This window comes from Equus przewalskii, chromosome 16 (genome assembly GCF_037783145.1).
Source record: "Equus przewalskii isolate Varuska chromosome 16, EquPr2, whole genome shotgun sequence".
Classification (NCBI taxonomy): domain Eukaryota; kingdom Metazoa; phylum Chordata; class Mammalia; order Perissodactyla; family Equidae; genus Equus; species Equus przewalskii.
In genome coordinates this window covers 78492054-78515052 of record NC_091846.1, presented here as the reverse complement: position 1 = coordinate 78515052, position 22999 = coordinate 78492054, and the positions used below count along the sequence as shown (strand labels likewise).

Genomic DNA, 22999 nt, shown 5'->3' with positions numbered 1-22999 from the left:
ACACAGCAGGAAATCACTTGCTGTTCTCCTGGTTCCACCATCACGTGAGAGGCATTCAGCACTACCCCAACTCCCACCCCGGCTCCGCGCCCAGGCAAATCCCAGGTCTCTCCCACCGCACATGTACCTCCAGGATCCAAAATCATGAGCGGCAGCGGTAGGACTGCCAGTGTGGACATACTGAAACACTTCCTGTGGAGAGCATTGCTCAGTCCCCCTGAGCTCCCCCCACTCTGGGAACCTCTCCCCAACTCAGGAAAGAAAAGGATAACAGGGCCCTGGCATCTTGCTCCGGGGCCGAAGCTTGTGTCAGACAGGCACTTAAATATTTTCAATGTCGCCTGGCCACAGGGGAGGTCACTGTGCCGTGGCTGATGCCCAGGAACCCGCAGGAGTCGTCCACCAGGGTCAGCCGGCACATCCCAGGCTGTGGCTGGGCTCGCCCCACGGACCTGCCCATCCCGCAGCTCGCCGGCCCAGCCAGGGAACTCAGGGCTCTCCCGAGGGACCTAGCCTTCTCCTGGCTCCAGGTGAGGGCGCTTCTCTTCCTCCACATCCTAACCCGCCACCCTTGGCAGACCCTCTCCCCAAAAGCCCTGGAGGATTGTCCAGCGCACCTTCTGAGCACTGAAGACGGAAAAGCCCCTCCTACACCCACCACCCAGCCGAGTCAGAGGGACTTGCCAAACAAAAGGGCTGTGGGTCATCCCTGATGTCCTCGAAGAGAACCAGGTGGTCGATAAGCTGGCCCCTCCCCCAGGCCACCTCATTGATCCAGGGGCCCGAGGTGAGGGCTTTAGCGAAAGGGCAGCAGCAATGGAGGTGCCCCACCTGGAACCTGGTGCTTAGAGACTGAGGAGTCATCCAGGGGAGCCCCGGGGCCCAGGGAGCAAGGGTCCAACCTACCTGGGAGGAAGGGATGCCAAGAAGCCGGTTTTTGTCCCTTGGAAATGCACACTCCACTTCCCATTAAAAACAGAAGCTCTGGGGTAGGCGTGCCCTACTCTGAAACTCAGGCACTGAGTGTTGCTTCCGGGGAGGCATCTAATCGGCCTCATCTCTGCAAGGGGTGGTCCAGCCCAGCCCAGTTAGGGCACCCCATTCCCCACCAGATGGCTCAAATTCAAGACCAGAGCCCACCGCCATCCATTGGCCAAGGCCTTGGGAAGCTTCCCCTCATTTGGAGACAGTAGGAGTTGGCAGACCCCCAGGGTCACTGGCGTCCAAACACATTTCTAGTATCTCAGGAATACGGGTTGCCAAAGCACAGCTTTTGGGCCAAATCCAGCCCACCTCCTGTTCTTATAAATGTTATGTTGGAACCCAGCCACGTGCACCCATTCCTGCTGTCTGCTACTCCAGCAGAGCTGAAGCGTAGGCAGAACTTACGGCTCACAAAGCCTAAGAGAGCTGCTCTCCGGTCCTTTACAGCCGGTGTGCCGAGGCCTGACCTACATCAACATATGGGTGACAACAAAGGGCAGCAGGGCACCTGGGAGAAGGAACTGCTCACCCTTGTCCTCTCTCCTCCAGGAAGGCTGGGCAGTCCGGCTTGACCAAACCTCCATGTCAGCACGGCTGGAAAATAAGTGAGGGCTTCCAGGGGCTTCTGCAGACTCACTTCTTATCTAAATAATCCCCTTGAGACCAGCCCAGTGGCACAGTGGTTAAGTTTGGCGCCCTCTGCTTTGGTGGCCCAGGTTCATGGGTTCAGTTTCCTGAGCTCGGACCTAAGCAGACCTACACACCGCCTGTCAGCCATGCTGTGGTGGCATCCCACATAAAATAGAGGAAGTCGGCACAGATGTCAGCTCAGGATGAATCTTCCTCAACAACAACAACAACAACAATTTTTTTAATAAATAAATAAATAAAAGGATTAAGCTATAAAGAAACAATTAACTCCTTTGAGCGGGATCTATCTGGTCAAGTGGATTGTTTACTGTTGGTTTTTTAGGCCTGCAATGGATGGATCTATGAGGCACAGCTGCTCTGGAGAATGCAAGCTCCAAGGTAACAAGAGATTCTCTCCTCTCGGAGACCCAGGGCTTCTCTGGGCCAGCCTGCACACCCCGCTTGGCACTCGCCAGTGACTCTGGCACCTAGTGCCTCCTGCCATGGAGGAGGGCCTTTGCAGGAGCTGTGCACCTGGCTCCGGGCTCTTGAAACTGACACTGCTCCTCCCCTCAGCACCGCTTACTGCCGCGCAAGTCCTGAATTTCCTGTGCATCGCAGGGACGTCGCCCTGCGTCGATGCCGTGAGCTGCCTCCTGCCAGCATCAGTAACAAGCAGCGCCACCGAAAAATTAAAGATGCTGGTCAATGTCGTCACGCTACAAAGGCTCTCTCTCTTAAGGGAAAAAGACAGTGTTGAATGAGAGCCTGAAACAAGAAACATTCAAAATACCTTTATTTTTTCTCAGTGGGTAGTCATTCCGTCACATGTCTTAACAGTGGTTCACAGGCTGCACCGTTTCGTTTGGATATTTCTACCAATCTTCACTTTTTCTTCATCATGCCTTTCAATCCTCAATTTCTTCCTCTTCTGTTATTTCCACTGTTGCTGGATTTAAAACAAAAAAAAAAAGGTTTTTTGGAATGGAATATTCATCAATCTCAAGGAAATTTCATCAAGGTCTGTGTACGCGTCTACACGGCTTACATCCACATGGCCATGATTTACTCAAAAGTGGGTGTGGTGGGAAGAGAGGGGGCGGTCTGTGCTGCCCTCTGTTTCTCCCCGAGTCCTGGGAGAGAACCCGCTTCTGCGAGGGGAGCAGCCTCTCTCCGCAGCGGGCGTCTGAGCCGCCGCCTCATGCCCAGACAGACACCTTGGCTGGGGGCACGCTCCAGATCCCCCCAGGCGCTTGGCAGGCCTCTTCTCCCTGCCTGCTCCTTCTCCTGATTGCTCCAGGACAACCAAGCCTCTGTGACTCAGGATAATAAGAGACCCAGAGAGAGTTCCCAGGCAAACACCCCCTAAGGCAAAGCCGATCACTGGGGAGGGCTTCTTTCTCTAACCCGGCAAGTCATCCACCTGCAAAAAGCAACAAGCAGCTGCCAAAGGCCTCCTGCCAGAGTTAACGCCACACAAGCGTCTCTGCCTCCCAGAAACCAGAGGTGCTAGGACACCCAGCTGTTCTCACATCTCTCCAACCAAGACCACTAGGCCACCAGGTGCCACAGCAGGAAGGACCCGGATTAAATCTGCAACCCCCCACCCCCACACTTAGACCTACCGCCCCCAACATGCTGGCCCCAGTAGAGGGGAGGGATGGGCAGGGAGGCAAGGAGGGAGGGGAAGACGATATTTATGGAAGGAAATGTACTGGGCAGGAAACCGATGCCCAGGGCAGAATTCCCCCTACAAGCCTGGCCCTCCCAGTCGGATAAGATAGATTAGAATGTCGTCCAAACTAAAAAGAGTATCACGTTGCCGAAGGGCCCACACAGCTGCACAGGGTCTCCCAGACCAGGTCCCGCGGGGAGCAGAGCCCAGCCTGCGCCTCCTACCATCCTCGCCGGCGCCAGTCCCTTCCCTCTTGTGCGACGGCTCAGCGGTTGGAGCCTCAGCCTGCTCACTGGCCTGGGGTGACGAAGGCACTTCCGTAGGGACGTCCTTTTCTCTCCTCTCTTGAACGACTCTGACGGGAAGAGAGGTTTTATCATAATCAGAGGAATTAAAGATGGAAAACTCCATGGGCCATCCAGTCCTCCGCCAGGACATCCCCGAAAACACTGGGCTCGCGGTCAGGCAGGTGCATTTGTCAAGGTCAGTGCTCTGTCTCACTAGTTCCCATTTCCTTTCTTCTAGTGCTCCCAACAGCTTCTGAAGTCAGGAAGCAGGAGCGGGTCAGCCTGCGTACATGGAGGGCCGCAGAGCGACGCCACCCAGCACCACACAAGGGAGGAAAATGGCTTTCCCTGTGGCTGGACAAAGTGACTTCTAATCCCAGTGGCTTCGGTTCATGTCACAGGGAGAGGCTTGTGGTGGCAGGCGCCTTGGACCCGGGTGAGAACAGAATTCCAGTCCTGCCCGTGGACAGCAACCAGGGGCCACAGCCTCGCTGGGCGTGCCGTCCTCGCCCTGAAAACCAGGGGCACTCGGAGACGGCCACACCAGGACGTGTCACAGCACGGAGGGCATAGGCAGCCTGCATGGGGATGTCAGCAGGCTCTGCAGATGCAGCCAGGGGAGCCCCGCTGTCCCCTCACCACCACAGGAGGGTCCGAGGGTAAGACGGGCAGCAGAGCCCCATGGGGTTGGTGCTCCTTAGACCTGGAGAGATTTGATCAGGAGCTCTGGGAAATGAGCTGGGTCCTCCGGGCGGCTGCTCGTGTCCGTCCACCACAGCCAATCCCGGCGCCCCGACAGCACGGAAGGAGAGGAGCCCCTCCCGCCCTTCTCCTGCCCTCCTCTCGCCCCCTCCAGCTCCCAGCTCTGCGTATGAGTTACTGACTTGTAAATGATGGTGATGACGAAGGCCCCGGCAATGATCACAATCAAGGCAGAAAACACTTGCACATATGCTGGAAAACAAGGTCGGGTCATCACCCTGGGGACCCAGGGTCAGTACAAAAGGGAGGCCTCCTCCCGGTGGGCCATGGTACCCACCCCGACCCCTGCCCTGCTGGCCTTCCCTACTGCTCACCCCTTAGCACTGCCTCCCACCACCACTGCCCACCTGAAAACACATCCAGGGGGTCAAAGTCACCCACAGAAGGATGAGGCTCCATGGGAGGGCACTCAGGGTGGTGGCCAGTGGCTACCCAGAGGACTGTCCACTGAGAACCGTCCACTGAGGAGAGCATGCAGAGATGGCCCCCCATCTGTTCTCCAGGAAACAGCAGCCCTGGGCCTCCTGGGCGCCACACCCAGCCCCCAGCTCCCTGGAAGTGGTTCCTGAATACTCAAGTCAGCTATCCCAAAACGGAATATAAGGAAAATGCTTTTTGGATAATAGACAAATTCCACTGGTCTGATTTCAGATTTGATTGACTGGGCTTTTCTATATTTACAAGGGTCTTCCACTGTCCTAAACTGCTCGTGTCTTCTCTAAATGTACCCCAGCAGAAGACCCAGACCCTTCAAGGGGACTCTGAGGGGGCAGCCTCTATTCCTCTGTTGCTCTGCATAGGAGCATCAAGTGGTGTAAATTCTTGGGCCCTCTCCACCCCCAGGAAGGAGTGGGAAGGAGAGCTGGCCACGGCCCATCCCCAGCCCTGTCCTGGGGATCCCCCGCCGCAGGAGCCCTCCCGCTGCCCCGGCCGGCAGGTAGACACAGAGGGCAAGCCTCCTTTGGGACGGACATTTTGATCTCCAGCCAGTTGTTGGCTCAGGACTCAGGCTGAGCAAAGTGGTGGTGTTGACTGGGCCCCAAGCCTGGCGGTTCTAGATGAGCGTTGCTCCAGTCGAAGTCCTATAGTCACACAGCATTCCCTCCCAGTTTTATCCTTCTACATTCTCCTCTTCAGGTTGATGTAAGGATTTTAAAAGAATTAATGCAAGTAAAGCTGTTCACATAGTCTCTGGCATGCAGCTTGTGCACAGTGATCCTTATAGTATTTACTATCCCTTTTCTCTTCTCTAACTGCTTGTTTACTCTTTCAAAGGAAAGAAACTGGCTTACCTGCAAATCCCTATCTCAAACGACATGATTTGCCTCGATTCCCCTATCTCCTTCTCCCTCTAACCCATTTGCACTGGTCCTTAACTGGTAATAACACCATTAGGTGTAAGGTCCTTGGCTTGTACATTAGTTTCCGGGGTGCCCATAACAAACTACCACAAACTGAGGAGCTTAAGACAACAGAAATTTGTTGTCTCTAAGTCCTGGAGGCCAGAGTCCAAGGTCAAGGGTTGGTGGAGCCACGCTGCCCTTGAAGGCTCTAGAGGGGGGTCCTTCTGTGCTTCCTCCAGCTTCTGGTGGCTTCTGGCAATCCTGGGCCTTCCTTGGTTTGTGGATGCATCACTCTGACTCTGCAGCTGTCATCACAGGGTGTCCTCCCTGTGTGACTGTGTCTTCACATGGCATTCTCTTCTGTGTCTGTCTGTGTGTGTCTCTTCTCATAAGGACACCAGACATACTGGATTAGGGCCCACTCTACTGTAGTGTGACGTCCTCTTAACCAATTACGTCTGCAAAGATCCTGCTTCTGAATAAGGTCACATTCACAGGTACCAGAGGTTGGAACTTCAAGATCCCTTGTGGGAACACACGGTCCAACCCACAGCAGAAGGTGAGCAGTAGTTGGAGAGGCACGTGAGGAGGATTCCAGCGGGATCTGCATTCCTAGACTAACGCCGGGCTCTCTGAAAATGGACGAGGCTACCGGGGTCCTTTATGTGGGGCCTGCAGTTGGAAAACTGAAAGTGGGGTAAAGCCAAACAGCTCAGTGATGGTAACCCAAACAGTCAATTTTCTCAAATTGATGTGAGCTCAGTATGATGGTTAAGTGTACAAGGCGCACTCCGCGATTGAGAGTTCACCAGGCGGAGGATGCAGGGAGAGAACGAGACCGGGGCTCTGTGGTTGCTTGAGGTCATGCGGATTAACAGGCTGAAGGATTCCTTCACTTTAATAATGAAGGAATCAGGAAACTGCTTGTTGAAAATTCTGTTCTAATCAGCGGGCTCATTTCTTTAAATGATGCCTTTCCCACAGGTGTGCGTTTACCTGAGCTCGCCCTCAAATCTCCAGGGCTATAATCACCAGCCTCCAAGACGGCCTCCAGGGATCCTTGCCTCCTGTTATTTATACCTGGTGTAGATGCTCCCACATTGCGTAACACTGACCTCTGAAGCAAGGGCACTGTGGCAGGGTGCAACTTCCAAGAGTAGGCCAAAGGGTCATTGTGGCCTCTCCCCTGCTCCTTCTTGGATCGCTCACTCTGGGGAAAGACAGTCATCATGTCATAAGGACATGCAAGCAGACCCCATGGCAAGGAAAGGGGCTTTCTGTTAACTTGTAGTGCTGACTTGCCAGCAGTGAGCCATCTTGGAGAAGATCCTCCAGCCCGGGTCTAGCCGTGAGATGGCTGCAGCCCCGACTGACATCCTGACTGCGATCTCACGAGTCACTCAAGCCCAAACCACCCAGCTAAGCCACTAAGCTGTTGCTTTAAAACACTAAGTTTTGGGGTAATTTGTTACATAGCAATAAATAACTAAGACAAGAGCGCAGGATAGGGCTTGGCACAGAGAAAGTGCATTTGAAATGATGTCAAATGAACTGAATTGAAATGAACAAATAAAGCAAATGAGTGACTTAGGACAACAAGGTAATCCTCAAATTCTTGAATTCCGGGGGATGGGTATTCCTCAGTGTAATCTTGTCTCTCGGTTGGTGAAACAAATTAAGAATTTATATGTGAGTGAAGTCCTGTTAGAGAGGCACACATATTTAGACATCTGAGTGTCCAATTGTAGCATACCTGCTATATCTTTACATATGCAAGTACTTTTGGTCCTTGATGTCAAGCTCCTGGAGGCAGACACTGCATCTCTATGATTCTCTCTGTATGGGACCTGGCCAGCACACTCTTTGTTATAAATAATATGTACGGTTTATCATAAATCATGTATTATGATCGATCGTTCAGAAATAGCAGCAATTGAAGAAAGCATTATTTCCTTTAAGGAGTATCTTGGTAAATTCTCCCCCAAATACAGTTAAACAAAAGTTTTGAAATCAACTCAGCAAGTCCCATGAAGAAACTGAAGTCAAACACTTAGAAGAAATGACATGTTAAATAATGTGCCCTAAATCAAGACTGAAGAATGAAGGCAAGTCATTCTCTTTCAATTCCCAATTCTTTTTCAAAGATCTAATGCTAATTCCCCAAGTTCATATTCTTAATAATACAGATTATGCCGTAACACAATGTGCACTTCAAACCAGCCAATTTAAGAAGTTGGTGAAAGGTTTTCATAACATGGAATTACGTGCACAAAGAACTCATAATACCCTGTCACTGAATACTACAACTTACCCAGCACAAAGGTTCATTTGCCGTCTTGAATGAGAAAGATGTCAAAGAAATGAAAAATAATTGGAGGGCACAGTGAGAACCCAAATGCAGGGCTAGCTGCCCAGACTCTTCCCACAGATGGCCCAACCTCTCAAGCTTGAAGGAAGCCAGAAGTTAAGAAAAAGCCTAGCCCACACAACTCATTTATTAAAATTGAAAGGATGGAAAGAGGATTAATACTCGCTTCTACACAAAAATGACAAACCCGCTTGCAAAACAGTGAGCCCTCTTTAAGTACAAAAATTTATTGAGAGTTTTGGGTTGTTTGGGTCGGGGAGAACCCTTGTTCCTTAAGGACACTAATAATTAAGGTGCGGTAAAGAATAAGGCTAATTTTTCAAATGAGTGACAGGCGTAAGGTGATTGCACTAATTTAAACAACATTTGAAATACATAGTAACATTTACAAAATGGCCAACTCTCACAGGAAATTCTGAAGAGAAGATGCTCAGGGGAAGAAATGGATGAAAAGTAAGGTGGCGGCAGCGTGGATTTGCGTTCCCTTGCTGGCTGCAGGCTTCCTTCACCGTTTCACCACTTTATGCTGTGGGGGCTCCATTTCACTGGGAGAGGAGGAAACCGAGATAATTAACGGCCAAAGACCATGACCAGTTCTGTGACCTGACCTGGGAATTGAATGTCTTCTGCATCTTTATATGCAGAAGATTGAAAGAACAAACTCAAATGCTCTTTGGATGTTACTGCCTCCTGCTTTTAGGAGCCCCAAATGGTAAACATCTCAGAAAAACTAAGTTGCATAAATGCCTAGGACACTGGAGTCCTCTAAGAAGCAAATCTCCACGATGGAAATGAAATGAGCTCGATTGTAATTCTCTGCTGCCCTCCAGACAGTGAGATGTGTGTGTGTGTCAAACAACTGCCACCACAAAACAACAACAAAAGGATGACAAGTGCAAAAGCAGCAGACGATGGCCAGATCACCAGCCAGTGGCGTGAACTCAGCTTCAGGAGTACCTGCCACACACCCCCGAGACTGAGCTGCTGAAATGCAGCAATATGATAGGTCATTCAGCAGTGGACGACCCAAGACTCACAGAGAGCTCTCAGGTAAGATTCTGGCTAAAGGCTGTAGGCTTTATTGTGGGAGAGGTGGACGATGATGAACGCCCCCAAGGAGAAAGCTCTGCACCTTGTTCAACTCTCACTACATGGCTGTGTGCAACGGGACTAGACACTCATTAAAGCCAGAATAACTTTCAGGGTGACCTCAGCAAAACGGCGGAGGAGGAGCCCCCCAAATTCCCTCCTCCACAAAAGCAATGAGAACAGCGGCAAAAATTGTCAGAATAAACTTTTTCAGAACTTGGAAATTAACAAAAAGCTTGCAGTAATTTGTTTATTCAAGATAAACAGATGAATCTCAGAAAGAACAGTGATCTTTGGACATTTTAACTTGCCCTATTCCCACCTCTCCTGCCCACCCTCCAGTTCCATGGTAGTCATGAAAACCAACAATCGTGGCGACAACCAGCAGCCTGGCAACACGGCAGGGGGCAGACCAGGGCTGCAGCTCCTCCTAAGCCCCCTTCTCAGAGATTGTCATTATATGACGGACCTGGTGCTTCTCTGGAAGACCCCACCTGCAAGGTCATCTTTATTTGACCTGACTCGGAGCTCATTTAGTGTGAGCTGCCTTTCCCTCAGCCATTTGTTGAGAACAATCAGAGGCAATTGTTGAAAATCACAACAGCTGAGGTGGCTGATAGCCGTTAGGATCAAACAATAGGCTGACCAAAAATTTAAAAGGAAAATCTGGGGAATGAGATGTCTACAGGGAGGTTTGAAAAGCTCTGACATATGCCTTGGAATCTAGAAGGCAGTGGGCATGCCCAGGGCTGTGCAACATACCCAGGAGGGACCTGAGAAGGCCCTAAACTCTCTCTTCTGGCTGACCTGGAGGCTCTGTATAAGCATGAAGTGGAGATTAAGGCAGAGTTAGAAACTAGCTGGCTGAGTGTAGAAGATGTGCCCCAACTCAGACACGAAGCCCCAGCAAAGACTGAGAGACATTGTTTGCAGGCATCCCAGGAGACTTCCGTCCAGTCGTTAACTAACCACTAGGCTAATCAAGCAGAGTCTTCAGATGCCACATGCCACACAGAATATAGACTTTAGAGAACTAGCTCAGAAAAGCCACTAAACAAACAGTGACATCAACAACAACAGATCTGGGGAGGCAGGAGAACCTGATTTTCAGAGTTGCCACATTATTTTAAATGTCCAGTTTTGACAACAACAAAAATGAGACACGCAAAGAAACAAGAAAACATGGCCATACACATGAAAAAGGGCCATCAATAGAAACTATCCCCAAGGAAGCCCAGATGTTGGACCTACTGGGCAAAGACTTTAAATTAGCTATGTTAAATATGTTCAAAGAACTAAAGGAAACCACGTCTAAAGAACTAAAATATGAGGATGATATCTCACCAGATGGAGAATAACAAATAGAAGTAGAAATTATTTAATTAAAAAAGGAAGAACCAAATAGAAATTCTAGAGTTGAAAGTACAATAAAAAAAAGTGAACACATCACTAGAGGAGCCCAGTAGCAGAACTGAGAGGCAAAAGAGAGAATCTGCAAGCTCGAGGACAAATCAATTGAGATTATCCAGTCTGAGTAACAGAAAGAAAATAGAATCAAGAAAAATTCACAGAGCCTCAGGGATCTGTGGGACACCATGGAGTATACCAAATATGCAGAATGGGAATCTCAGAAGGAGAGGAGAGGGAGAGAAAGGGACAGAAAGAATATTGGGAGAAATGGTAAAAACTTCCTAAATTTGATGAACATTAATCTACAGAGCCAAGAAGCTCAGTGAACTCTGAGTAGGATGAAATCAGAGACGGCCACACCTAGACACATGATAAACTGTCGAAAGAGATGCTTGAAAGCAGCAGGAGAGAAGCAACGTGCTGTGTATAAGCAAGCCTTAAGATCAACAGCAGATTTCTCATCAGAAACCGTGGAGACCAGAAGGCAGTAGGATGAAATATTCAAAGTGCTGATGGAGAAAGACTGTTAATTATGAATTTTATATACTGCAACTCTATCCTTCAAAAATGAAGGAGAAATTAAGACATTCTCAGGTAAACAAAAACTGAGAGAATTCACCACTGGCAGACCTGCCTTAAAAGAAATACCATGGAGTCCTTCAGGATGAAAGGAAAGGATTCTAGACAATAACATAAATCCATATGAGTAATAAAGAGCACCATTGAGGTGCTCAATAGATGCAGAAAAAGAATTTGATAAAACCCAACATCCTTTCAAGATAAAAACACTCAAAAAACTAGGAAGAGGAGGGGAACTTCCTCAACCTGATAAATACCCAGTAAAGCCCACAGCTACCATCGCACATAATGGGGAAGCACTGAAAGCTCCACCCAAGATCAGGAATAAGACGGGGGAGTCCACTCCTGCTGCTTCCCTTCACCATTGTACTGGATGCAGAGTCTAGCCAGGCACCCAGCAAGAAAAGGAAATCAAACCATCTAGGTTAGAAAGGAAGAAGGAAAACGATACTTGTAGTTGATATGATCTCGTACATAGAAAATCCTAAGAAACCGACTGACAGACGAGTACAACTAAGAAACGAGTTCAAGAAGGTTGCAGGATACAAGATCAATACACAAAAATCAGTCATATTTCTATATACTAGCAACCTTAAAATTCTATTTGGTGCATACCTAGTATTCTATATACAATCTGAAAATAAAAAGACAATGCCATTTACAATAACATCAAAAAGAATAAAATATTCAGGAAGAATTTTAATAAAAGAAAAACAGATTGGCACACTGAAAACTACAAAATCTTGTTGAAAGAAATTAAAGACAACCTAAATAAATGGAAAAACATCCCTTGTTCATGGATCAGAATACTTATTATTAGATGGCAATTCCTCCTCTAAATTATCTACAGATTCAATATAATCCCTATCAAAATACCAGATGGACTTTCTGCAAAAATTGACAAGCTGATCCTAAAATTCATATGGAAATGAAAGGACCCATAATAACCAAAACAATCTTGAAAAACAAAAACAAAATTGAAGGACTCGCGCTTCTTGACTTCAACACTTACTCCAAAGCTACAGTAATCGAGGCTGTTTTGGTACTGCCCAAAGATAGACACATAGATCATGGGATAGAACTGAGAGTCCAGAAATAAACCCTCACACTTACGAGTAATCCATTTTCAACAACAGTGTGAGACAATTCAATGGAGAGAGAATAGTCTCTTCAACAAATGATGCTGCCACCACTGGACATCTACACACAAAAGAATGAAGTTGGACCTTTGCCTCACACCATGGACAAAAATTAACTCAAAATGGATCAAAGATCTAAACGTGTGAGCTAGAACTATAGAAGTCTTAGAAGACGTCATAGACGTAGATCTCTGTGACCTCGGATTAGTCAACGCTTTCTTAGATATAACACCCAAGCACAAACAGACAAACTCGACATCATCGAAACTAAAACTGTTGTGCCTCAAAGGACACTATGAAGAAAGGGAAAAGAAAACAGATTGTGAGAACACGTTTGCAAATTATTTATCTGATAAGGGTCTACTATCCAGAATATATAAAGAGCCCTTACAACTCCTACAGCAATAAAAGGACAGTTAACTCAACACAAAACTGGGCAAGGGATTTTAATAGACTTTTCTCCAGAGAAGATATGCAAATGGCCAATAAGCATACAAGGATGCTGAACACCAGCACTCTTTAGGGCAATACAAATCAAAACCACAGTGTGATACCACTTCACACCCATTACAAGGGACACAATCAAAAAGACAGACAACAAGTGTTGGGGAGGATGTGGAGAAATTGAAACCCTCATGCACCGCTGCTGAGACTGTAAAATGGTGTAGCCACTTTGGAAAATAGTTTGGCAGTTCATTAAAAGTTTAAAAAGACAGTTAATACATGATCCAGCAATTCCACTCCTAGGTAAATACGTAAGAGAATTGAAAACATATGTTTACGCAAAGATTTGTACATCTACGTTCATAGCAACATCATTCATAATAGCTAAAAAGTGGAAATAATTTAAATTTCCATCAACTGATAAATAAACAAACAAAATGTGGCATAGCCACACAACGGAATATCGTTCAGCCATAAAAAGGAATGAAGTGCTGACACACACTACAACACGGATGAACCTTGAAAACATTATGTAAGTGAAAGAAGCCGGACACAAAAGGTCGCACATTATGATTCTGTTCATAAGAAATGTCCAGAACAGGTAAACGCACAGAGACGGATCAATGGTTGCCAGGGGATGGAGGGAGAAGGGAACGGAGAATCCTGCTTGACAGGTACAGGATTCCTTTTGGGAATAATAAAAATGTTCTGGAATTTATAGTGGTGATGATTGCCCAACTTTGTGAATATACTGAAAGCCCCTGAATTATACACTTTTAAAGGGTGAATTTTATGGTATGAGAATTTTATCTCAATAAAAATAACAACCAAAAAAGAGGTGACTTCCAATTGTTTCTCTCTGCAGGTACAAGGGAAGGGGTGGGGTCCTGGGGCGCTGGGTTTCCTGGAGGGGGAGGGCAGGACGAATAAAGAGATCTGGTCCAGAGTCTTCTGACTCAAGATCTGAAGGAGAAATTGCCATCAGAAGATCCACCAGCTACGAAGGGCATTCGTTGTGACCTCTTATTGAAAAGCAAACTGACTCCCCTTTGCTCGTCGTCGTGTCAAATCCTCACCATAAAGCAAGACAGACACTCCCCCTCTGGGTGAGCCAGGATCCTGCCAATGCCTTAGCTTCCTGAATGGTTTTGCCCAGAATATCACTTTCTTCTTGAAGGAGCTGGGTCAGCTGGGGTTTGCGTCTGCGGATCGGTGGTTCAGTATATGGCAACACTGATTAGTCACTAATGTTTCTGACTCCCACGTCCAGAAGGAGAGGGAGGACCTGGCGGCTTGTCCACGGGGGTCCAGGCTCGCTGGGACTTAGAGGAGAAAGAAGAGAAGGAGCCCTCCCACAGAGGAGCCACAGAACACAAGTGTGCCTCTGTCCACGGGGTGGTGAGGACAGGAGTGGCCTGGGACAGAGAGGATCCCAGGACACATTTCCCACAGCGTCGGAGCTGCCACGTGTCCGAGGCCAGCAGGCAGCTTTTCTATGTGCAGGGGCATTTCCCCCTCTTTGGCGAGATCTTGTGTGGGCTGCCCGGTTCCACGGCTTGTTCATCCCCTCCCGAAGGGTCCTAGAGCCCATTCACCCCCACTTCTGAAAGGGCAAGAAAAGCAATCAACCGTCAAGTGGAATTTTTTGAGGGTTTGGGAACATTAATTTAGAAAATTCCAAGGGTACAGAAGGCCAAAGCTCTAAGTGTGAGACAGTATTCATAGAGCATCCTTGCAACATTCCCTCATGGCCAGCATCCTAGCTACGTCCTCCTCCGCACCCACCCCTCCCGCTGCCCTTGGAATACTTTTTAGCCACGTGCCTCTCTGGGCTGATGGCGGGAAGCAGGCCCTATATTGAGGGTAACAGCCACTCCTCAGCTCCCACAGCCTCACATGGCAGGAGTCCCTGCTGGTCCTGCCTCCCTGGGTGCATCCCAGGCTCAAAGGATGGGGGCGCAGATCTTAGTGTCGGGTCCATGAGCCTGCAGCGAAGCCCCAGCTGGGGTCTCGTCCTCAGTTGTCCTCATCGTCTGGCTGCACAGCTCCAGCTGGTCAGGTCCTACCTTGCACACAGCCGGCAGCCGCCCTGCCCCAAACCAGCCGCTTTTGTAGTACTGTTTCCTCAAACCCAGCCTTCTACCCCGGCCAGAGTGCCCTGAGTCTTCCCTGAACGAGGGATATCAGAAACGTAGACTTTCTCTGGTGGCCTAGGTCCCAGCCTCAGACCCTCCGAGCCCTCTGCACCCACTACTGCACCCAGCATGGACATGGCCAGGGGACAGCAAAAGAGGACTGTCCAGCAGAGGAGACGGGGGCGGGACAGAAGGCCGATCCTGGGGCCCCGTGGCTTTGTCGGTAAGGGGCGGGCCTGGCCTGGATACTTACCTGGAACGGCTTTTTCATAGCAGACGCCTTTATAAAAGCAGCACCCAAGTTCCTTGCACCGACTTCTGGTGACATTGTAGTCACATACGTCGTACAGAGGAATGTCGCACACTGCAAGGCATAGACACACAGGACGTTATCTCTGAGAACCCGGCCCCCAGTGTCATCCTGCAGGACTTGGGGCAGGGAGGGGCCTTCTGCGCTGTGTGGGGGGTTTTGTTATGCTTTTAATTATGCATCATACAAATCTCACTTTGAAACTAAGACCGAGAATGAATGAGACTTCTGAAGAAAATAATGTGGAGTTAATTACACAGAAGAATGCAGGGTCCTCTCCTGATTAAGCAGATAACACAGCTCGGCACAGCGCTCGCCAGGCTCGGCACTCCACAAAGAACACAGAACACAAAGACCTAACACAATGGGTATTTGGGAGTCGAGGCTGCAAAGTGTAATTAATTCACGTTCAAGCACACGGTGAGTTCAAATTATTCACACAAGCTGCAGATTATTTCAGAATGTAAAAGTAGAATCGAACGGATGGAAAGTTTAATGTCAGTTTTAAACAAAACAAAAAAAGGAAAATTAATAACTGTGCAAGGCACTGTGGGAGACGGCGAATGATCGTCTTCAGCAGCTCAGCTACCTCATGCCTCATGCGTCTTCAGCTCTGAGGACAGGGGACCACCCTACGTGGCAGCAAGAACATCTGCCCCCAACCCTGCCCGGGTCTCCTGTCACAAGGGGAAGGGGAGGGAGCCCACCCACCTTCCTGGCCTTCCAGCGAAACCCACCTTCCATCATGTCCCTTCCTTCCTTCCCAACACACCCCCTCCGGGTTCACTAGATCCTGTCACCACAGCCTCGCCGCCAGTCAGAGATGTGATGGACTGACGGGGGCCCTCTGCTGCCGAATGCCCTCGCAGCCACGGGAGCACACACCCAGACACTGCCCTCTGCCTGGACACAAAAGGCTGGGCAGAGTGGGAGCACGAGGGGAGGCAGGCTGCCGACCGCCTGCCCCACCGCCCTCTCCTAGAGCCCCATCCTACACCAGGGCGCAGCTTGCCGCCAGGACTGGCAGACAGAGCCGGGCGGGGGCGCCGTCCTCCGTAGCCGGACTCAGAGTGGCTCCGCGGCCAGGTGGGAGGGCTGCTGGGCGCTGGCCTCGCCGGTGCCTGTGGTCACCTGGCGCTCAGTGGCTCTGCAGAGCGGCTGTCAGAGCACGGGAAGGTGAGCCGTGCTGGGTCCAGGCTGCAGGGAGCCCTGCCTATGACCCTCAGGGCAACGTGGACCGTCTTGGGGACACAGCGCTGTCACCATGCCTGCTGTGGCCCCCACGGAATTTAGAGTGGGGCAGCCGATGACAAGAGTGGTGGCAGCAAACCCTGTCCTGTGTGCTCCTGCTCCTCCCCCTCGTCCGAAGAGATCCAGGGGACCCAAGACCGCCCGGCTGGCGGGGCAGCGCTGGGGTTCCCGTCACCCCGCTCTCTCCACGGCGGCCCCGCAGGCACCCTCCACAGAGCCAAGGGGACGAGGGTTCGCAGACTGGCTCCAGGAGACGGCGGGCGTTTATTTCAGCAAACCCCATGGCAGGAAACAACCCACTGAGTGAAGGGTGATTTTTGTTCACACAACTGTTCTCGTGGACGTCACCGCGCACGTGAGAAAACACTGGTAGGGGTTTCCCATTTTGACTGCTCTGGTGGACTGTTTCACAGGGCAGCTGGTCCCCTCCCCGCTCTGTGGACGTGCAGTCGCCCTGTCACGTCTACGAGCCTGTGCGCCTCCTCACCCACTTCCTTCATCCCCATTCCTTTCCTCCCCACTGCTGTCTGGTTGCCCTGGACCTCCCAGGATGTCACCACAGGAAGAGTCTCTCACATCCCATCCCTGGCGTGACCCCTCCTCCTGGCTCCAAAGCCCCGAGAGATGGGGGTCAGCTGCGGCTCACTGGGCTCGCTGTGGGGCAGGGGAGGGAGGCTCCAGGGCCTGTGGCCTGGGTGCTGTTACTGAAGAGATCCCGTAGCCCCCAACCGATCCCATGTCATGGGTGTAGGGTGATGCTAGATATAGGCCCCCAGCCCAGAGCATCAATGGACCATGTGACCATCGGGCACTGGAAGTGGCATCTTCAGCTGCCTCCTCCCTGACATGCTGGTCCCCTGGGAACAGTACCCAACGTCTGACTCAGAGGTGGCACAGAAGCCCCAAGGGGAGGAGGGACTTGCCTGGGCAGGGCCTGGCCACTGCAGGGCAGTGTGGCTCCCCAGACACACACGTCTGCTCAGGCTTGCAGGCCCCCCCACCCCCATCAAACACATCACAGCCAGCGCAACCCCCAGCTGCTGGGGCTCTGCCACCTGCAGCCCATAAGCTCAGCTCCTGGCACACCCATGACATCCAGGGAACAGCGGGGCCAGGTGAGAAAGGCAGCCCCTGGACCAGGCCAGGTGAGGAAAAGGAGAATGGCAATGCCTCAGATGGCCAGGCCGACTGTGTCCCTCCTGCTTGCCTTGGAGAAACAGGGACCAAGACAAAATAAATAAGTTAATTTAAAATGCACACACATAAACATTCACTTACCACATGCACATACCACACACACGCATGCACATGTGTACACACACACCACACATGCACCTCCGCACACCAGATGTGCATGCCACATACACATACATGAGCAGGCAGCATGTGATATCACATACGTACACACCACACATTTATGCACATGTGCATGCACATGAACATACCACATGCAAACACCACACGTGCATGCGTGCATACACACATGCACACACACATATATGTACGCGACACCACTGCCAACGGGTGACTCACTATGAGGAGTCACCTCTGCCTCAGGGGACCAGGTGGCTCAGGCACCCCAGAGGTGTGGGTCTGTCTCCAGCTCATTACCCTGCGCATGCTCTCTGCAAATGTGTATTTGCCCTGGACGTGCCTGATTCCTCAAAAGGAAACAGAGACCCCTGGGGACACAGACACTGCCCGTGCACAGAGCCCAGCAGACAGGAGTGCATGGCTCCTGTGGGGATGACCTGGTTCACCTGTCACTCACCTCGGGAAGCACCCGGACACAGCACTCAGGTGAGAATCCCCTCTCTAGACGGCCACCCTGCCCCCTACAGTGGCTTAGGTCACAGCGCCCCTGCAAACATGGCAGACACCCTGGCCCCAGGAACTCTCTTCACACCATGTTTTCCATCTTCCATGGCCAGGAGAGGATGGGGTGAGGGTCTCCGCATGGGGCAGCCCAGAGCCGACCTCTGCACCATGCGGGACCCTCTCTGAGCTCCAAACCCACCTGCAATTCCACAGCCTCCTGCTCCCTCCCTCTGCCCTCTGCTCTCTTTCTCTCTCTCCCTCCCTCCCTCTCTCCCTCTCTCTCTCTGTCTCTGTCTCTGTCTCTGTCTCTCTCTCCCCCTCTCGTCAAGTCACGATGCCGGGAACCATCATAGTGAAAAGCAAAAGCCCAGAGGGAGCCAGGACCGAGGCCTCGGAATCCACACCCGACAGATGGGGGCAGAGGGGGGCAGGCGGGCAGCCAGGTCCTCTCTCCTAACTGCCCAGCACCCCCATCTCTCCCCTGTGGTCTGCAGAGCCATCTGTAAAACAGTGGATCAGAAGGGGACCACAGCTGGGCTCCTCCAGTAGAGGGAACTGCTTGACTGCACGGCTGTGGAAGCTTCCAGAACTCCTGGCAGTGGGTGAGAATGCTCCGTCAAAAAGGAAGGCCTGCAGCTGGCCACTGGCAGATCTGTGAAGCCGGACTGTCTCCTCAGGCGCTGCTGGAAAGTTCTGGCCCCGTGGCTCCTGGAGAGTGATGCCGCGGGTGCAGAGATGGAGGCACAGAGAGGTCTCCAAAGGAGGGACAGGCCAGAATGAAGGCACAGCGCCCTGAGCACAGCAGCCATCCATGTGGCGCCCAGGGGTTTTGCCCTGAAAACACGCGCTCCCTCACTTCACCCAAGAAACAGTTTTCAGAAAAAGAGAAAAACCTCCCCAAAGCACACGTGGTTTCCCGGGGCCGTCGGCCCTAAAACCGGAGCCGCTCTCCAGCAGAACTTCGTCGTCTGTGGTCAGTCGGCCACGCTAGCAGGAGCGCTCGCGCCCGAGGGCATCCCAGCCAGCTGAGGGCTCCCTCCTGGGACCCAGGGCACCCCGACACGCTCCGAGTGCCCGGGTCTCTGCACCCCTGCGTCTGGGGAGCCTGACACAGTCAGGCAACGGCCCGAAACGTCTCTGCACATGTCATTGGAACGTGAAACTCTAACAGTTGAGACCCGTGTTCCGGCGGCTGTCTTGGAAGGAAGGCTCTAGTCCTCTGGGAACTTGAGGAGTGGAGCAAAGGAAAGAGGAGTGGGGAGCGGCCCGGGGAACGGCCCGGCCGGCAGGGTGACCGGGAGTGTGGCCGTGCAGGAGCTCACGTGCCGTGTGCAGGGAGGGTCCTGCGAGGGCTGGCACGTCTGCTGCTCATTCGGATTTCTGAAGCTCGGAGCAGCAAGGCGCCTCGGCCACAATGCTCAGGACTCGGGGCCCCGGGAGAGACAAGGGCTCTGGATGTCCCACAGGCACACGAGCGGAGGACAGCAGACCACCATGGTGTGCGAGCCCCCGCTTTCTGCTCACGGGCCACTCCACAGAAATAACCCCAACGGCACGTGTCAGGGGCTTACAATTTACAAGGCACTTCGCAGAAACACTCCAGTTCTCATGGCAACTTTGTGAGGGTCTGACATTAGCCTCAGACAGACAGACACACTAGACAGAGGACGCGTAGTAGATCAATAAAGGCTAAGAGCACAGCTGTACAGCCAGACCCCGGGTTCAAATCCTACTTCCCCCGCTCTGGCTGCATGACCTTCAGAACCGGTGTCTTCATTTCCTCGCCTCTAAAATGGGTGTAACAATAGTCTGTCTGCAGCGGACTGGTGTAAGGATCAAGTGAAACAGAACATCGAAACGACCTGCTGTTGCGGGGTGGGGACGCAGCGACGCCCTAGCTTGGCTGGTACTGTTCTCACTATCTTTAGCACTCCTGCTCTATGATGAGGCAGGCTCCGCTGTCTCGCCATCACCAGCCCCTGAAGCAGGAAACGTCCATCGGCCTCCCCATCCTCGGGGAAGCAGGGCACCCGGCTCACAGAGGCATTCAGTGCAGGTGTCACTAAGGAGACTTGCTGAGCTGACAGATCGACTCATGCTGCTGACTCAGTGCACCTCTCAGCCTGCATGGTCAGCTTTGGGGCGCACAGCTCATCTTCTCCCCTCAACAGGACCAAAGTGGCCAGCACCCACACTCCCTTCAGGCACTGTCTTCGCTCATCTGTTCCTCTGCTCACTCCGTCATTCATACATTTGCCCACTAAGGCTGTGCCAGGGGCAGCGCAACCCTTCAGCACTACAATAGGGAAAGACACCGTGCCTGCTGCCCAGCCCACTTCCCAGCCAGGAGCAGACGGGCCAGCAGCGTGCTGGCTGATGCCGGCCCGGCTGCAGGCAAGGTGGCAAGGCGCACAGAGCTGGGCACTGGAGGACGGCCAGTCTCTGCGGGTCGAGGATGGGGCCCAGGAGGCCTGGCCCACTCAGGCATCCCAGGGGGCAACTGAGGGGTCCCGGGCACCAGGTCAGAGCCTGGCTCCGAGGCTCGTCAGCTCCCCTGGAGGTTTGTAAAAAAGGGCCGGCCTGCCTCTCCCAGGCTGCCTCATGGATGGAGAGGACAGCCCAGGCCTGGGTGGCAGGGACAAGGATCTGAACCAATGAGCACTGCTCGTGGCCTAGACTCTGCCCCGAGGTCAGGCCCACTGTCATCCAGACCATGCCTGGTGACCCCACGGCCACCTCAACCTACCCACCCCTTCCACCTGCCCATCCCCTACACCTGCCCATCCCCCACACCTGCCCATCCCCTACACGTGCAAATCCCCTACACCTGCCCATCTCCCATACCTGCCCATCTCCCACACCTGCCCATCCCCTACACCTGCCCATCTCCCATACCTGCCCATCCCCTACACCTGCCCATCCCCCACACCTGCCCTGGCCTCAGTGGCCAGTGTCCACCTGGGGGCACCCTGCAGTAGGTCCGGGACCTGCTGGCCAGGAGGTGCTGACAAAACCAGCCGTCATCTAAGAGTTTACAAACGAGCCCTCAGTAAAAACACAAAACAGCCACGTCAACGTCTACCAAGGGCACAGAGATGTGTTATCACAAACCTACGTTCACCCCAACTAGAAGAAGGGTTCATGGGCAAAATGCTGGCGGGTCACTGTGAGCACCAGGAGGGCAGGCCGGCCAGTGCTCGGCTCTCCTGGCACACGTGGGTGACCCCCCACCCCGACCCCACCTGGAGAAGGGGCACCCAGCCGGCCCCCAGCAGCCGCAGGCTCCCCCTCACAGAGGCGGGTGGACACTACTCCTGGTCCCCACCACACACAGGTTCCTGTCACAAGAGCCCGAGCTGTCAGCCCTGAAGCGGAGACCAAGCAGGTCCACTCCAGGGCCCTGAGAAGGACTTGTCTTCCCAGGCGGGGACCCCAGGAGACCCTCTGATGCTCGCTCAGCACCCCCAGGTGCAGGCCACTGCCTCCTCTGCCCTGGGCCTTGTCCCGCGAGCCCCACGCGGCCTGGCTGCGAGCCTGGGCCCCGTGTCCTCACCACCTCGTGCCGGAGCACCAGAACACAGGTCCCAGGAGGGGCTTCTCCCACGACTGGGTCCCGGAGCCCGTCCAGAGCCCCAGAGTCAGGCTCAGGCCTCCCGGAACCATGGTGGCTTGGCCAGCCCGGAACACCCAGCCAGTCCACGTCCCAGCCAAACAAAGAAAACCACATTGTCCTCCTTCCGTTTCCTCATCTTTGGTTTATTGCAAGAGTGATGCACAAATACAAGCTCAGCTGAGAAAACATTCAAGGAACGCACACACATGGGCGGGAAGTGGCCCTGCCCTCTTCTGGTCCAGGCCCCAGGGGCCTCACACTCGTAGGATTTTCTCCACGTGACCTTAAGTAACCACACTCACACTGTGCATACACACGAACCATGTGCCTTGGAGAAAGTCACACTCCCTTCATTTCCTTCGACACCGAGCGGGACCATCCGATCATGGATGCCGGCACCCAGGATGGGGGAGGGGAAGGTGGACTTGACAGCTGAGAAAGACTTTTCCTCAAAAAAGACCCACTCCTGCAATAAAAATTACGAAGTGGCCGAAGAATAAGTGGGGAAGCTCAAGGTGAAAATGTCTTCAACCCTTCTAGCTCCCTGGGAAACAGTAAAATATACTTTTTATGCTGAAAACCTCAGGTTTGGGTGTTTGTGTAATGAAATGTTAAGGAAATGAAGACTTCACAGTACTTTCCTACGTTCTTTATAAAGACACCAGTTTCTTGGCCTCCCTTCCCGGCTGAGCCTGGCGGCTGGCTGTCGCCAAGGCGGCACATTGACCCAGCCCCACAGCGTGCTGTTACCTGCGAACTTCTTCAGGAGATGCGCGGGGGACTTCTTGAGTTCCGGCGCATAGCGCATCGCGGCAGCTGAGGGACAGGCAAGGGGTCAAGGGAACCTGGGAGAGAGGGCAGGTCAGCAGGGGGGACCTGGTGGCCGGCGAGGCGACACTGTGCCAGAAGTGGAGGCAGCCAGGCCGAGAGCAGGTGGGCTCACCTGTGGCTCATGTCCCCTGGGAGACCCCTCAGCCCCGTCTCACGGTCACACTCCAAGTGGACAACAGCGTTTGGGTCAAACAAGAAACTGGCCACCTGCTCCCTCCCACTGCTCCCAGCCAGCGAGCCTGGAGCCAGGGGCAGGCTCCCTGCCACTGTGACGTCACACAGGCCCCGTGACGTCACAGAGGACAGAGCCATGACGCTGGCTGCTGCAGGG

At 52.5% G+C, this 22999-nt stretch overlaps 1 protein-coding gene across 2 annotated transcripts; it reads right to left on the bottom strand.

Moving 5' to 3' along the window:
• Positions 1-2393: 2393 nt before the first annotated feature.
• On the bottom strand, positions 2394-22948 carry TEX29 (testis expressed 29). Of its 2 annotated transcripts, XM_008541888.2 has the most exons (6): positions 22781-22948; positions 22588-22682; positions 15099-15209; positions 4461-4530; positions 3514-3644; positions 2394-2563 (listed from the first exon to the last, which is right to left on the bottom strand). In XM_008541888.2, exons 2-6 carry the CDS (start codon positions 22643-22645, stop codon positions 2523-2525), a joined length of 411 nt encoding a protein of 136 aa, XP_008540110.1. In that variant the 5' UTR covers positions 22646-22682; positions 22781-22948; the 3' UTR covers positions 2394-2522. The 2 variants fall into 2 exon arrangements, with proteins under 2 accessions (XP_008540110.1, XP_008540109.1); XM_008541887.2 differs by having other exon boundaries at positions 22588-22941.
• Positions 22949-22999: the final 51 nt, after the last annotated feature.